At 50.9% G+C, this 16,576-nt stretch overlaps 1 protein-coding gene across 3 annotated transcripts; it reads right to left on the bottom strand.

Annotated features, from left to right (window-relative positions):
• Positions 1–296: 296 nt before the first annotated feature.
• LOC121292678 (mRNA decay activator protein ZFP36L1-like) lies at positions 297–7,378 on the bottom strand. Of its 3 annotated transcripts, none has more exons than XM_041214952.1 (2): positions 7,227–7,378; positions 297–3,509 (listed from the first exon to the last, which is right to left on the bottom strand). In XM_041214952.1, the coding sequence occupies exon 2, from the start codon at positions 3,501–3,503 to the stop codon at positions 2,529–2,531; it is 975 nt and encodes a 324-aa protein (XP_041070886.1). In that variant the 5' UTR covers positions 3,504–3,509; positions 7,227–7,378; the 3' UTR covers positions 297–2,528. The 3 variants fall into 3 exon arrangements, with proteins under 3 accessions (XP_041070886.1, XP_041070887.1, XP_041070885.1); XM_041214953.1 differs by lacking the exon at positions 7,227–7,378 and adding an exon at positions 5,345–5,635; XM_041214951.1 differs by lacking the exon at positions 7,227–7,378 and adding an exon at positions 5,340–5,631.
• Positions 7,379–16,576: the final 9,198 nt, after the last annotated feature.

Here is a 16,576-nt window from a genome sequence, read left to right as displayed (position 1 = left end):
GCCAATCTTCCCTCTGTCCCGACTCCTTTCATTTGCCGATCTGATTTAGTAGGAGCACTGTAGCACATTAGCAAGACCTTGGGGTTGAAATCACACCACTCTGAGTAACCATTGTCTTTGTATTAAATTTCTACCAGGGCTGCGTTAATTCACAGGCAGGTTAACACATGTCTCATTACACATTCCTCAGCGTCACAACAGCAACACGCCCTCACTCTACCTCCCCACCCCATCTAAAATTAGCACAGCACTAAGCAACAACCATTCTAGAAGGGACAAATCCAGAGTTATCACACTTTGGAAAAAAAACCATTGGGGTTTATTGGTTTACATTTGAACCAGTCATTACAAAAGCATTCTGTATACACAGACATAGAAAATAAACCATGTAGTGAACAATGAAGGAAAAATACATTCAACTTCCCTTTGTGCCAACTCCTGGTTGTCTCTCTCTGAACAAGAGGCCAGGACCTATCAATAATAAAAGTATTATTAGTTACACAGAAGGCATACATCAAATGCTTGGAATGTGTTCCGACAGGCACTTTTGTGTCACAGTACTGAGCCCGCATCTTAACAATCTCTTGTATAATGGAAGTTAACTCAAAAGCCTGAAATACTAGGCCACTGTTGGCAACAAGAGTTTAAAGGCAGTGAGCGCATGGCTGCCATAAAAATGAGAAAATCAATTTACTTATTTTTAAAAAGGAAGGGGGGGAAACTACAAAATAAATAAATTCAAATGTTTTTGTGTTTTTAAATTACATTTTTTTATTAAATAAAATAACTGAAGAGTAACGTTACAAAAACCCTCATCATTGTAGTATAATATATTAAACTGTGGAAACGAAAATAAGAAAAAAGAAAAACCTCACAATCTTCAGATTAATAAGATCATAATTTAAACATAAAAGAAAAATATATTTCTATGGTTCATCATTGTGATAAATACAAACAAAAATGCATATGTTTGGCAATAAATATGTTTTTGATAAGTTAAATAAGCAATTTTTTTGTGTATGTATGTATGTATGTACGTGTGTGTAATGTGTGTGCAGTGACAAGCAATATTTTTAAATCCTTTTAACATTCTGCTGAATTTAAAAAACAGGGGAGGGCGAAAACAAAAAGAAGTAAAATGAACTAAATTGGCAAAGTCCAAGGCTGAAGGCTAGCTGGTTAAACCATTTCTCTCAATCTCTGTCTCACTGAAGATAATGCTGTTCATCCAAAGCTATTCTTTTTTTCTGAAGAAACTTTCATGGTTCTCTCCCATCCCCTCACCCAAAAATGAGAGAATTGAATTTTATCCACTGGGTGCTGGAAAGTTTAAAAACAAGGCAGCCAGAATGATATTGCCAGCACCGCATTTAAATTAAAAAAATCACCAGCAATTGTCCCACCCACCCCCTCCCCCAGGCCAGTTAATCCCAACTCCACTCCCCACAAAAATTATTCTTCCCCCAACTCCTCCCCAAAGAAACTTTTCCCATGCCCCGCACAATGTCTTGCCACAATTTGTCTCTGTTCACAATTAATGGAAGCAACCAAAGTCTACGTTTGATAAATTCCAGTCCCTGGGATTGATGAATTGTCACTACATAAAGAGAAATTGAATGGAAGGATGGGATGAGGAAGGGGATGTAGGGAGAAGGGCGTGGAGGCAGTGGGGAGCAGAGGAAACTGGGGCAGAGAGAGGCAAGGTATCTCCTGATGCCAGGCCTACTGCCTCAAGACATGCCCACAAGAGCATCAGGAAGAAATTTTAGTCACCTTATATTGAGCTCAGCACCCCCACCCTATGCAAAGACACTCGCTTGGTGCTACCACTGCAGAGAAATGCAGCAATTGAAGGGATAGGGGAAAAGAGGGACAAGGTAAGGTACTACTAAAGGGACATCAAATGTAGATTTTTTTTTGCTACATTAAAGATCTGTTTCGGCAAATCATGCGTAATTACACCATTCAATTCTCTTTAAAAAAATATTCTCTTCAAAGATTCTTAAATCCACACTTAAGAACTTTAAGACCAGGCAGATAGGTAGCTGTTTGACAACAAATTCACTTCAGGTCCTGTCACAAAGTGCCTCGACTCAACTAGGCCCATCCAGTTAGACAATCCAAATCTACCACAGTTTATCCCAGGATGACTCTTCCCTCCAAATCCCAAATTGCTGGGCCCTCAAGTAGATATAGATGAGGAAAAAAATAAAAAAGTCATTCTGATTTGTCAAAAATTGAATGAATGATTAAAAATGAGAGATAAGTGTGCAGTCATTGCTGTCCCCCTTGCTACAAAGTGAAAACTCGAGGATAAACACATTGTAGGTCATCAGTGACACTGTACGTAGCTGGCAAGTTTGGGTTTAGCAAGTCAATTCTAAATTTTGTGTGTGTGTGTCAAAAGCTGGCTACCTGGGCCTTTAAGAAATCAAAGTTCATTTTAAATGCTTGCTCAGATTAGGGGTACATTTGTTTTTTTTTGACAGCTCTGCTTCTTCCAAGGTGGGGGAAGGAGGAAGGCCGCGTTAATCATCCGAGATGGAAAGTCTGCTGAAGATGGGAAGACGCTTGCTGAGATCAAGGGTAGGTGACTCAGACCCGCTCACACTTCCAGAGCTGCTCAGGTAGTCATCGGACATAGAGTCTGGAGGGCTCGGGGGAGGATCGAAGAGGTGGGGAGATTCAGCCAAAGGTCGGAGCAGGAACGAAGGAGAATGGGTGCCATTGTTGGTGGATGCCATGGGAACTTGGATCCCAATGCTGGGCGCGAAGAGACTGGCTAGTTCCTGGCTCGAGTAGGTGAAGGGATTGCTGGCACAATCTGGCAGGGTAGGGGAGGAGCTCAGGTCTTCTGCACTGAAGATGGGGGGAGGGGTGATCGAGGTGGGACTGTCCAGCAGCCCACTGGGGGAACTGGAGATGCCAGAGAAGCTGTAGCTGTGTTGCAGACGGGGCCTGTCAATCTTGTTGGATGAGGAGAGCGGGAGATGCTGTTGGTCATGCCCGGGGGACATACGTCTTTCCTCTGCATTGTGGATGAAGTGGCAACGGGGTCCATAGGGGCAAAATCCGATGGTGTGGAAGGTTCGGCAGAGCTCAGTCTTGTACTTGGGATGTCGGGCCAAGCTCCTCAACTCGTGGATGCCATGAGCAAATTGGCACTTGTCGCCATACTTGCATGACCCGTTCTCTTCGTAGGGACGGCAGAGCTCTGTCTTGTAGCGGCTGGAGTTGACTTGGCTCTGGGGCTTCTGAAGGCCTGTCTCGGAGAAGGAACGGTCCCGGAACTTGTTCTCCTTGTTGGCCATGGCAGCAGTGCTGGTCTGCTCCAGCTTGAGGCTGTTGAGGAGCTGGTTCTGGTTGAACTTGGAGTTAGCGTTGGCGAGGGTGACCGAATGTCTCCTCTGGTAGTCCACCAGTGTTGGGGTACCGACTGCCTTCCTGTCCAGCAGGGGCACATTGGAGCTGCCTGCATTGATGTTGTTATTGTAGCTAATCATCTTGTTCTGGATGGGGGAAGAAAACAAACTATCACTTTAGAGATTACAGTACCAGAACAGGCCTTTCTACCCAATTAGTTTGTATATAACTCATGACTCCTCCCACCTTTCTTCATCCCATCCTACAAACAAACTTCTATCCCAATGTACTTAGCCAGCTTCCCCTTAAACGTATCTACGTTATTCACCTCAACTACTGCATGTGGTAACGAGTTCCACTCTGAGAAAAAGAGATTCCCCCAAACTCCTTTACCAGTTTTATTAAAGACTATTAGATTTATGGCCCCTACCTTTGGATATCCCCTCACATGGAAACATTCACTCTACATCCCTATCGAACGCTTTCACAATTTTAAAGGCCTTAATTAGATTGCCCTTGTGGAATGAGCCCTTGGCTGTTCAACCTTTTCTGACAGGTATTAGAGGCCACAGGGGCGACCACCTTAGGGTACAGGTAACCTCCCCCTCTCCCCCACTGCGGGGCTGGGTGGCCTTGACGTCACAAACACAAGAAACATGACTCAAACTTGTTTACATGGAACAGACAAGACACGGACTGTGGTTAACTGGGCGGAAGTCAGCACCAATCAATCCCTGTGCACAGTGCCCCTTGGACAACTCAAGTGGTAAAAACAAAGTTACTGAGGGATCATATGTACTGCTGCAGACTTGAGATTTCACCCATAAGTGCTCCTCACCCCTGGAGTCCCTCAGCCAACCATCCCCTCTTCTTGTAACATACTGCAAACACGATATGGGGGAGTGGGGGCACCACAGAACCACCCACCCCCCCAACACAAAAAACCCCTCCACCAATGATACTTGTCTCAGAAAACGTCAGACTCAAATCATGCCATTTCCAACAACCGAGAGAGAGAGAGAGAGAGGAGGGGGGGTGCGGGGTGGGGGTTAAAGACAGAAAGCAAAGCAACCGAAAAGTTGGGCAAAGGTCTCCGATGAGACGCTTCAAGAGTTGCTTTGGGAAGATCATGCCCCCCACCTCTCCCCCTCTTTTTCTAAATGCATGTGGCCCGAGTGGGTGGTGCAGCTCCAGGTGCCCCGATGAGGGCAAAGGGCAGTGGGGTGGTGGGGCAGAGGGAGAGGGGCTGGGACCATCCAAGCGTCCCTGACACAAAAACTGGGGCAGAAATTGCAGAGGGGGGAGGGAATGAAACCCCAACATTCCAAATCAGAACCTTGGCGCGTTCCAACGTTCCAAGTCAGACTATCAATGTTCTAAATCAGAACACCCGAACATAATGGCAACATTCCTGATCTCGGATCAAGGAATTTCTTACTCCCCACAGCAAAAATCCCCCCAACCCCCAATTTTTTTTCCAACCTATACAAAATAAATTTTAAAATACTTTTTGAGAGGGATTACACAATGGGTTAAAACATAAAACCCATCAACAGGAAAGAAAGTTCTACAAAACCGCCTCAAACAGGACAGAGAAAAATATCAGCCAAAATAAAAACTCCCCGGAGAACAGCTCATTCCTTTTTAAAGCAAACAAAAAAAAGGGCAGAAAGCGAAGTTCCGAACACCCTGCTCCACCGAAAAATTTAAAAAGACACCATCGGATGCCAAGTAATTTTTAAAAATTGAATTAAAACGCTCCGATCAAAGGCAGTTTCTTTTTAACAGAGACAAAGTTTGGGTGATCAAATCGTACGCACAGGAGTTTTAAAGTTTCAGACTTAAATGGACAAAAAACCCGGACACGTAGATAGATCGGGAGTGTTTAAAAAGTTGCAACTGGTTTGGTTATAATAGTGCTGATTTTCCCTCTCTCTCTCGTCCTGGCTTTCAGAAGTATATGGGCTTTTTTTTACCTTACATAAAACTTCTCCAATATCGTAGAAACATGAGGCGAACTTTGTAGACATGTCGAAGTGTCCGGGTTAACACAAGAGTAGGGCGATGTGGCTTGCGAGAGGGGAGACTGGCGGCCGGGGGACGGGGCAGGATGGATCGGATCGACTCCCCAAGCAAAAAGCAAGTCTCAGTCTGCTATTATTTTCCTTCCCCTCTCTCGGCTACGAGCCTCCCACTCGCCCCGCAGACTTTCAGCAACTTGCAGTCCGACATCACCCATAAATAATTTCCCTTCCCCCCGGAGGCGGGTCCCTGGTATTTAAATCAGCCGAGCCTGTGGCTTCTTTTGAAAAGGAAAAAAAATCTCCTTGACTGACAGCAACTGCACCCACCATCCTCGCCACCAAAAACAAGTTAAAAGTTTTAGAACTAAAACAAACTTTCTTTTTTAAAAAAAAGTTTGTCAATTTTTAAAAAGTAAAGTAAAACTCTGCATCACGTATAACTTAAAGGTTTTATTTGCACACACAATGACATCACTGATGAGAAAACCTAAGTTACTAATTGATAAGATTTTTTTTTAACATCGTGTAGGGCTTTTTTTTGGGGCGGGATTTGGAGTGAGCTGCCTAGTTCAACAAAAAGGGTTGGATTGGGAAGGGTGAAGGAGCTATTGCGAAATGTTTGAGTAAGAGAAAGGGAGGGTTGTTTTAAAACCCTTTCTTGCTTTTGGACTCTACATGGGGGGGGGGTATTACTTCATGTGGAACCGGTTGTACAAGCCGAAAGCGGTTTGGTACAAGGCTGTGCGCTGTTCAAAATATTTTTAATGGACATTGAGATTTGATTGCCAATAGTTAGTGGAGTTATTTTTAAAAAGGTATGGGTTGGTGTGCCTTTTTTTCCCCCCCAAAACTGGCCGTGTTCTGGCACTCATTTCCGACTGAATTTGCATTGTGCACGGCTTATCATCTGTAACAGATGGTTGCAATTTCAGTCTGTTACAACGGATTTTGGCGGGAGAGAGCACATGGCGCTAAAAGGATCTTTTTTTGCTGGGTTGGGGGTTGGGTGGTGGGGGGAAAGGGTGTATTGAAATCAAAAGGTTGACTTTCATTTGGGAAGGCCGAGCGACTTTTTTTTAAAAAGTCCCCGCTGTTAATTCTAAACTACATATATCCCCAGACAGAAAAAATAGGCTTATAAAAGTTTGCTGATTTGGGGGGGGGGTGGATCTAGTATTGAATAGCTGTTTCTCCTGTCTTTTGGCGAAGGATTGAACCTTTTTTTAAACTCAAAAGAATTCCGATTCTTTTCAGTTTTTTTTTTAAAAAGCTTCTTTACGAATGGCTCCACATGATCCCAATTTCCTGCTAAATTTAATGCAAACGCCCACATCATGTGTTTTTTATCTCCCCCCACCCCCAAAAGAAGTAAAAGTAACACCGGGTGTTTAGTTTTTTTTACTCTCAAGATCCTTTTTTTTAATTTTTTAAAAAAATTTTGCTTTTTTGCCGAACTTCGTGTTGGTAAAAGTAATGCTGAAACAAATGAATAGAGAAAAAAAATCGTGGCCCAGCACACTGGGTGAGGAAGGAGTTTTTAAACGGTTGGTTCAGCACACACCGTGGGGGGAAAATAGGAACATTACACCTTCAAATCCCAAGGCCCAAACTCTTTAATCCAATTCGCACGTGTTTGATGGTCAGTTAACTGTATCTGTCCACGGATTAGAATTCTTCTGTAGCTTTGCTATTTCTTTTAATATAGTTTTATATCGATCTAGAAACGATTCAGCGACCTCCCCCGCCCTTCAAGTTGTTTTCCCCCGCAAAAAAAATCGAAATAGCCACATATGTCACGACAGTGGTTCACTTTGAAAGTTTTTTTCTGAAGTTATTTACCTTTTCGGCCACTGGGATATATTTTGAAGGAGCTCCGACCCCAAGACAATCTTTTCAGATTCATCTGAGGGAGTCAGACTGCGCCTTATGCTGGCGTCCCTCTCCATGTGCTATGTGTGTGTGTGCGTCTGGAGCTTTTAGTGTTCTCTCTCTCTCTCTCTCTCCTTGGCTGCAGGGAGGGGAGGTCCCTGGGAATGGTGTTGTTGCACCACTTCCTGCACATACTGTAAACAAACCCAGCACTTTCCCACCAGGCCTCGTTTTGTCCTTCTTGCAATGGAGGAATTCTCTGTAGGAATACTTTTTAAAAATAAACTGCACATCCCCGCACTGCACGCACGCCCCACCACACACCCACTTCACACTCCCCCACCCCGCTTCAAACACCCCCCTCCACACAATTCTCTACACACCCCTCTCCATACACACCCCTCTACACACCCTCCTCCACACAATCCTCCACACACATCCCTCCACTCACACCCCCTCCACACACACCCCCTCCACACAATCCTCCACACACATCCCTCCACTCACACCCCCTCCACACACAACCCCTCCACACAATCCTCCACACACACTCCCCTCCACACAATCCTCCACACACACCCCCTCCACACACACTCCCCTCCACACAATCCTCCACACACACCCCCTCCACACACACTCCCCTCCACACAATCCTCCACACACACCCCCTCCACACACACTCCCCTCCACACAATCCTCCTCACACACTCCCTCCACACACACCCCCTCCACACACACTCCCCTCCACACAATCCTCCTCACACACCCCCTCCACACACACCCCCTCCACACAATCCTCCTCACACACTCCCTCCACACACACCCCCTCCACACACTCCCCTCCACACAATCCTCCTCACACACCCCCTCCACACACACCCCCTCCACACAATCCTCCACACACATCCCTCCACTCACACCCCCTCCACTCACACCCCCTCCACACACACCCCCTCCACACACACTCCCCTCCACACACACCCCCTCCACACAATCCTCCACACACACCCCCTCCACACACACCCCCTCCACACAATCCTCCACACACACCCCCTCCACACACACCCCCTCCACACACACCCCCTCCACACAATCCTCCACACACATCCCTCCACTCACACCCCCTCCACTCACACCCCCTCCACACACACCCCCTCCACACAATCCTCCACACACACTCCCTCCACTCACACCCCCTCCACACACACTCCCCTCCACACAATCCTCCTCACACACCCCCTCCACACACACCCCCTCCACACAATCCTCCACACACATCCCTCCACTCACACCCCCTCCACTCACACCCCCTCCACACAATCCTCCACACACACCCCCTCCACACACACCCCCTCCACACAATCCTCCACACACACCCCCTCCACACAATCCTCCACACACACCCCCTCCACACAATCCTCCACACACATCCCTCCACTCACACCCCCTCCACATACACCCCCTCCACATAATCCTCCACAGACACCCCCTCCACACAATCCTCCACACAATCCTCCACACACACCCCTCCACACACACCCCCTCCACACACACCCCCTCCACACAATCCTCCACACACACTCCCCTCCACACAATCCTCCACACACACTCCCTCCACACACACCCCCTCCACACACACTCCCCTCCACACAATCCTCCTCACACACTCCCTCCACACACACACCCCTCCACACACACCCCCTCCACACACACCCCCTCCACACACACCCCTCCACACAATCCTCCACACACACCCCCTCCACACACACTCCCCTCCACACAATCCTCCTCACACACTCCCTCCACACACACACCCCTCCACACACACCCCCTCCACACACACCCCCTCCACACACACCCCTCCACACAATCCTCCACACACACCCCCTCCACACACACCCCCTCCACACAATCCTCCACACACACCCCCTCCACACAATCCTCCACACAATCCTCCACACACACCCCCTCCACACACACCCCTCCACACAATCCTCCACACAATCCTCCACACACACCCCTCCACACAATCCTCCACACAATCCTCCACACACACCCCTCCACACAATCCTCCACACACATCCCTCCACTCACACCCCCTCCACACACACCCCCTCCACACAATCCTCCACACAATCCTCCACACACACCCCCTCCACACACACCCCTCCACACAATCCTCCACACAATCCTCCACACACACCCCTCCACACAATCCTCCACACAATCCTCCACACACACACCCTCCACACACACCCCCTCCACACAATCCTCCACACACATCCCTCCACTCACACCCCCTCCACACACACCCCCTCCACACAATCCTCCACACAATCCTCCACACACACCCCCTCCACACAATCCTCCACACACACCCCTCCACACAATCCTCCACACACACCCCCTCCACACACACCCCCTCCACACACACCCCTCCACACAATCCTCCACACACACCCCCTCCACACACACCCCTCCACACACACCCCCTCCACACAATCCTCCACACACACCCCTCCACACAATCCTCCACACACACCCCCTCCACACACACCCCCTCCACACGCCCCCCCTCCACACAATCCTCCACACACACTCCCCTCCACACAATCCTCCTCACACACCCCCTCCACTCACACCCCCTCCACACAATCCTCCACACACATCCCTCCACTCACACCCCCTCCACACACACCCCCTCCACACAATCCTCCACACACACTCCCCTCCACACAATCCTCCTCACACCCCCTCCACACACACCCCCTCCACACACACCCCCTCCACACAATCCTCCACACACACCCCCTCCACACACACCCCCTCCACACACACCCCTCCACACAATCCTCCACACACACCCCCTCCACACAATCCTCCACACACACCCCTCCACACACACCCCCTCCACACAATCCTCCACACACACCCCCTCCACACACACCCCCTCCACACACACCGCCTCCACACAATCCTCCACACACACCCCCTCCACACACACCCCCTCCACACACACCCCCTCCACACAATCCTCCACACAAACCCCCTCCACACACACCACCTCCACACAATCCTCCACACACACCCCCTCCACACACACCCCCTCCACACACACCCCCTCCACACAATCCTCCACACACACCCCCTCCACACACACCGCCTCCACACAATCCTCCACACACTCCCCCTCCACACACTCCCCCTCCACACACACCCCCTCCCCACACTCCCCCTCCACACACACCCCGTCCACACACACCCCCTCCACACACACCCCCTCCACACACACCCCCTCCACACACACCCCCTCCCCACACTCCCCCTCCACACACACCCCCTCCACACACTCCCCCTCCACACACACCCCCTCCCCACACTCCCCCTCCACACACACCCCCTCCACACACACCCCCTCCACACACACCCCCTCCACACACACCCCCTCCCCACACTCCCCCTCCACACACACCCCCTCCACACACACCCCCTCCACACACTCCCCCTCCACACACACCCCCTCCCCACACTCCCCCTCCACACACACCCCCTCCACACACACCCCCTCCACACAATCCACCACACACACCCCGTCCACACACACCCCCTCCACACACACCCCCTCCACACAATCCACCACACACACCCCCTCCACACACACCCCCTCCACACACACCCCCTCCTCACACTCCCCTCCACACACACCCCCTCCACACACACCCCCTCCACACACACCCTTTCCACACAATCCTCCACACACACCCCCTCCACACACACCCCCTCCACACACACCCCCTCCACACACACCCCCTCCACACAATCCTCCACACACACCCCCTCCACACACACCCCCTCCACACACACCCCCTCCACACAATCCTCCACACACACCCCCTCCACACACACCCCCTCCACACACACCCCCTCCACACACCTCCACACACCCCCCCCACACACACCCCCTCCACACACACCCCCTCCACACACCACCACACACACCCCTCCACACACACCCCCTCCACACACACCCCCTCCACACACCACCACACACCCCCTCCACACACACCCCCTCCACACAATCCTCCACACACACCCCCTCCACACACACCCCCTCCACACACACCCCCTCCACACACACCCCCTCCACACACACCCCCTCCACACACACCCCCTCCACACACACCCCCTCCACACAATCCTCCACACACACCCCCTCCACACACCTCCACACACACCCCCACACACACCCCCTCCACACAATCCTCCACACACACCCCCTCCACACACACCCCCTCCACACACACCCCTCCACACAATCCTCCACACACACCCCCTCCACATACACCCCCTCCACACACACCCCCTCCACACACACCCCCTCCACACAATCCTCCACACACACTCCCCTCCACACACACCCCCTCCACACAATCCACCACACACACCCCCTCCACACACACCCCCTCCACACAATCCTCCACACACAATCCTCCACACACACCCCCTCCACACACTCCCCCTCCTCACACTCCCCTCCACACACACCCCCTCCACACACACCCCCTCCACACACTCCCCCTCCACACACACCCCCTCCACACACACCCCCTCCACACAATCCACCACACACACTCCCCTCCACACAATCCTCCACACACACCCGTCCACACACACCCCCTCCACACAATCCTCCACACACAATCCTCCACACACACCCCCTCCACACACTCCTCCTCCTCACACTCCCCTCCACACACACCCCCTCCACACACACCCCCTCCACACACACCCTTTCCACACAATCCTCCACACACACCCCCTCCACACACACCCCCTCCACACACACCCCCTCCACACACACCCCCTCCACACACAGCCCTCCACACACACCCCCTCCACACAATCCTCCACACACACCCCCTCCACACACACCCCCTCCCCACACACCCCCCTCCACACAATCCTCCCACACACCCCCTCCCCACATCCCACCCCTCCACACCACCCCTCCACACCATCCTCCACACACACCCCCTCCACACACACCCCCTCCACACACACCCCCTCCAACAATCCTCCACACACACCCCCTCCACATACACCCCCTCCACACACACCCCCTCACACACCCCCTCCACACAATCCTCCACACACACTCCCCTCCACACACACCCCCTCCACACAATCCACCACACACCCCCCTCCACACACACCCCCTCCACACAATCCTCCACACACAATCCTCCACACACACCCCCTCCACACACTCCCCCTCCTCACACTCCCCTCCACACACACCCCCTCCACACACACCCCTCCACACACTCCCCCTCCACACACACCCCCTCCACACACACCCCCTCCACACAATCCACCACACACACTCCCCTCCACACAATCCTCCACACACACCCCCTCCACACACACCCCCTCCACACAATCCTCCACACACAATCCTCCACACACACCCCCTCCACACACTCCTCCTCCTCACACTCCCCTCCACACACACCCCCTCCACACACACCCCCTCCACACACACCCTTTCCACACAATCCTCCACACACACCCCCTCCACACACACCCCCTCCACACACACCCCCTCCACACACACCCCCTCCACACACAGCCCTCCACACACACCCCCTCCACACAATCCTCCACACAATCCACCACACACACCCCCTCCCCACACACCCCCTCCACACAATCCTCCACACACACCCTCTCCACACACAGCCCTCCACACACACCCCCTCCACACAATCCTCCACACACACCCCCTCCACACACACCCCCTCCCCACACACCCCCTCCACACAATCCTCCACACACACCCCCTCCACACACACCCCCTCCACACTCACCCCCTCCACACAATCCTCCACACACACCCCCTCCACACACACCCCCTCCACACACACCTCCTCGACACAATCCTCCACACACACCCCCTCCACACACACCCCCTCCACACACACTCCCTCCACACACACCCTCTCCATGCACCCCCCTCCACACAATCTTCCACACACCCCCCTTCACATACTCCGCTCCATACACCCCTCCACACACCCCCCTCCTCAACCCCCGACCCCACCTCCGCATACATCCCCTCCACATACATCTCCTCCATACACCCACCTCCACAAATCCACCTCCACACACCCCCAATCACACCCACCCACCCCCCGCCCCCCCCCACCACCACCGCTTCCACACATCCCACCACACATCCCAACCCATTCCGATATTCCGCTCAGCAGAAACTAGCATCACAACTAATTCAGCACAGGTCAAGTGTTGATTTAAGATATTTCTGGTTCGTATGATTTATTTCCACACCAGGCACTGCACAGTTCCCAGCGAACAGGTGGGCTGCCTTCTGCCTGTTTCCTGCTTCTGGATACCTTGAGTTTTGTGGTTGTTAAAATGATTCAGATTATAAGGCTCCCTAAAAATGGGAATGTGGCCGAAAATGGTAATTACTTTCTTTCGCTCAGCCGATCTTTTCTCAGCCCGGAGAGGTGGAACAGGCCCCTATATAGGATCTCCGGCCTGTAATTGAGACTGTCGTCATAATATCCTGGGTCTGTGTGCAGGCGAGTTCCTTCAACTTCATCATTGGTGGCCGTGCCTACAGCTGTCGGGGCCCTAAGGCTCTGGAATTCCCTCCCTAAACCCCTCAGCCTTTCTCTCCACCCAAAGGATGCTCCTTACAACCTCTTTGTCCAGGTTTCTGGTCTCTTTATTTGGCTGGCTATCAAATTTTGTTTGGTAATGCTCCCTTGAAGCACCTTGATTTTTTAATTAGGTTTTGATCAACAATACAAAATGGGGGGAAAACATTGGCACAAATTTTTTTTTAATATCCTTATGATTTTTCTCCAGGGTTTTCCTTGCATTGGAGTCCTAGATATTAATTTTCACTTTCTGGAGACTCCAGGCTAACCTTGGAGGGCTGCCAACCACACTCCTTTTTAGCAGTTGAGAAAGGGGAAGGTTTTTGCTGCTGCTGAGAGGTAGGCATTGGGAAAAGTACCCCCTGTTGGCCCACTGGAATTTTTCTTTATCAATTCTAGCATTTTAGTGTTGAAATGATGTGAAAATTCTTCCAAACTGTGAAATTTTCACCTTCTGCCCAAAGTGGAAGAAAGAGGCAGTGGTACAAACAATGGTTCAGAATTTCCAAAGGGTGTCCTAGGACTGGAGGGAACCCTCTGAGGTACAGAGTGCGGCTGGTTACAGGCCAATCACTGCAAGTCATCTGAGGCGAGGAACTAAGAATGCCTGACAAAGACAGTGCTTGAGTGTGAAAATACCGAGGAGAAGAAAGCAGCACTCCTTTGCAGACGATGTTTGCGAGTGGCTGGCAAGCGAGCCTTCCCATCTCGACCCATTTACAACAAGCACCCCGGAGACGCAGATGGCCCTGAGGCTGCTACTGCCTGGGGAGCTGGTCAGGCATAGCATGTCAGAAGGGACAAAGGCAGTGATCAGGTACACCAGCTTCAAGTAAAATTCCACAACGGACTGAAAGCACAACAGCAAGTGTGAGGTGTGATTTCACCTTGTAGCACATTGGCAGCAAAGACCAGTAACAACACTGGAGACCAACAGATTCTTGTGCTGATTGCAAACTTGCAAATGGGTTTCCTGTCTAGTGGAGATCAGTGACTGACCTACCCCAAAAACAGCTTGGGTTACTCCTTCTCAACCACTACCTAGCTGAGCTGGCCACTAAACCTTCTCTCTCACTTCCTGCTGCTGTTACCATGACACGATTATTTCCCCAACTCTTGGCTACTCAATATGTTTCCACAGTCCATATAAGGCCCCACAAGTTACTGTACGGTGAGGTAGCTGAGCACTTAATTCCGATTTGAGCTACAGAGTTAATTCAACCCCCGGTGCCCCTTGCTGTGCCATGACACAACCCAGTGGAAGATGGTCACTGCCTAAGAGTGAGGGATGTTTAGGAGTGATGATGTAATGGGTGAATGAATCTGACCGCTGATTGCCCTAAATAACAGCATCCTGCCAAGTGTTGGAGATAGTGTGGAGAGAGCGAAACTATTTCCTTCTGGTGGGGCAGTCCACAATAGGGGGACACCATCTTAACATTGGAGCTTATTGGCCGTTCAAGAGTGAAATCAGGAAACTCTTTTTGACCAGAAATGCTAGTGGAAATCTAGAACTCTGTCTTCCAATAGATTCGATGGCTCACCAGACTAATCCCGGGAATGGCAGGATTGTGCTATGAAGAAAGATTGAGAAGACTAAGCCTATATTCTCTAGTGTTTAGAAGAATGAGAGTGTACAAATTCTTACAAGGCTCGACAGGGTAGATGCAGGAAGGATGTTTCCTCCAGCTGGGGGTGTCTAGAACCAGGGGACACTGTCTCAGAATGAGAGGTAGTCCGAGATAAGGAGGAATTTCTTCACTCAGAGGGGGGAGAATCTTTGGAACTCTCTAGCCCAGAGGGCTGTGGAGGCTTAATCGTTGAGTATGTTCAAAGCAGAGATCGTTAGATTTCTAGATACCAATGACATCAAAGGATCTGGGGAGTGGGAAAATAGCATTGAGGTAGAAAATCAGCCATGATCCAGTTCAATGGAGGAGCAGGCTCAAGGGGCCAAATGGCCTATTCCTGCTTCTATGTTCCAATAGGCTGTAGGTGGGTTAAGTGGAACTGCCAGGACTGTGATGGATAGATATTAGGTGAGGATATTGAGGGAATTGGAGCAAAGCTAGGTAAATGAATGGTGCGGCAGGCTTGAGGGGCTGAATGGCCTCCACCTCTTTCTGTGTAGACCTGGGTCATTGGCTCTGAAGTGTTTATTTGGTGCTTTCTTCGGCATGGTAATGAAGTGGGGCTTGGACTTGGCCTGGAAATGTGGAGATGTTGGGAATGCTGGTGAATTATCTTAGGTTTTTAAAAAAAATTCTTTCATGGGATATGGGCCTCGTTGGCTAGACCAGCATTTTTACTGCCCATCCCTAATTGCCCTTGAGAAGGTGGTGGTGAGCTGCCTTCTTGAGCCACTGCAGTGTATGTGGTATAGGTACACCCACAGTGCTGTTATGGAGGCAGTTCCATGATTTTGACCTAGCGACAGTGAAGGAATAGTGATATAGTTCCAAGTCAGGATGGTGAGGGGCTTGGAGGGGAACTTGTGTTCCCAAACATCTGCTGCCCTTGTCTTTCTAGGTGGTAGATGTTGTAGATTTGTAAGTTTGTTCATACAACGCTACACAGAAAAACACAGGACCCTAGTTTGATTCCAATCTATCTGCTGAGTGAAGCTCATCCGTGTCA

The sequence above is a fragment of the Carcharodon carcharias genome, chromosome 20, assembly GCF_017639515.1.
Source record: "Carcharodon carcharias isolate sCarCar2 chromosome 20, sCarCar2.pri, whole genome shotgun sequence".
NCBI classification, from domain to species: domain Eukaryota; kingdom Metazoa; phylum Chordata; class Chondrichthyes; order Lamniformes; family Lamnidae; genus Carcharodon; species Carcharodon carcharias.
The sequence above is the reverse complement of the archived record's forward strand: the minus strand, read 5'-3'. Positions and strand labels throughout refer to the sequence as shown.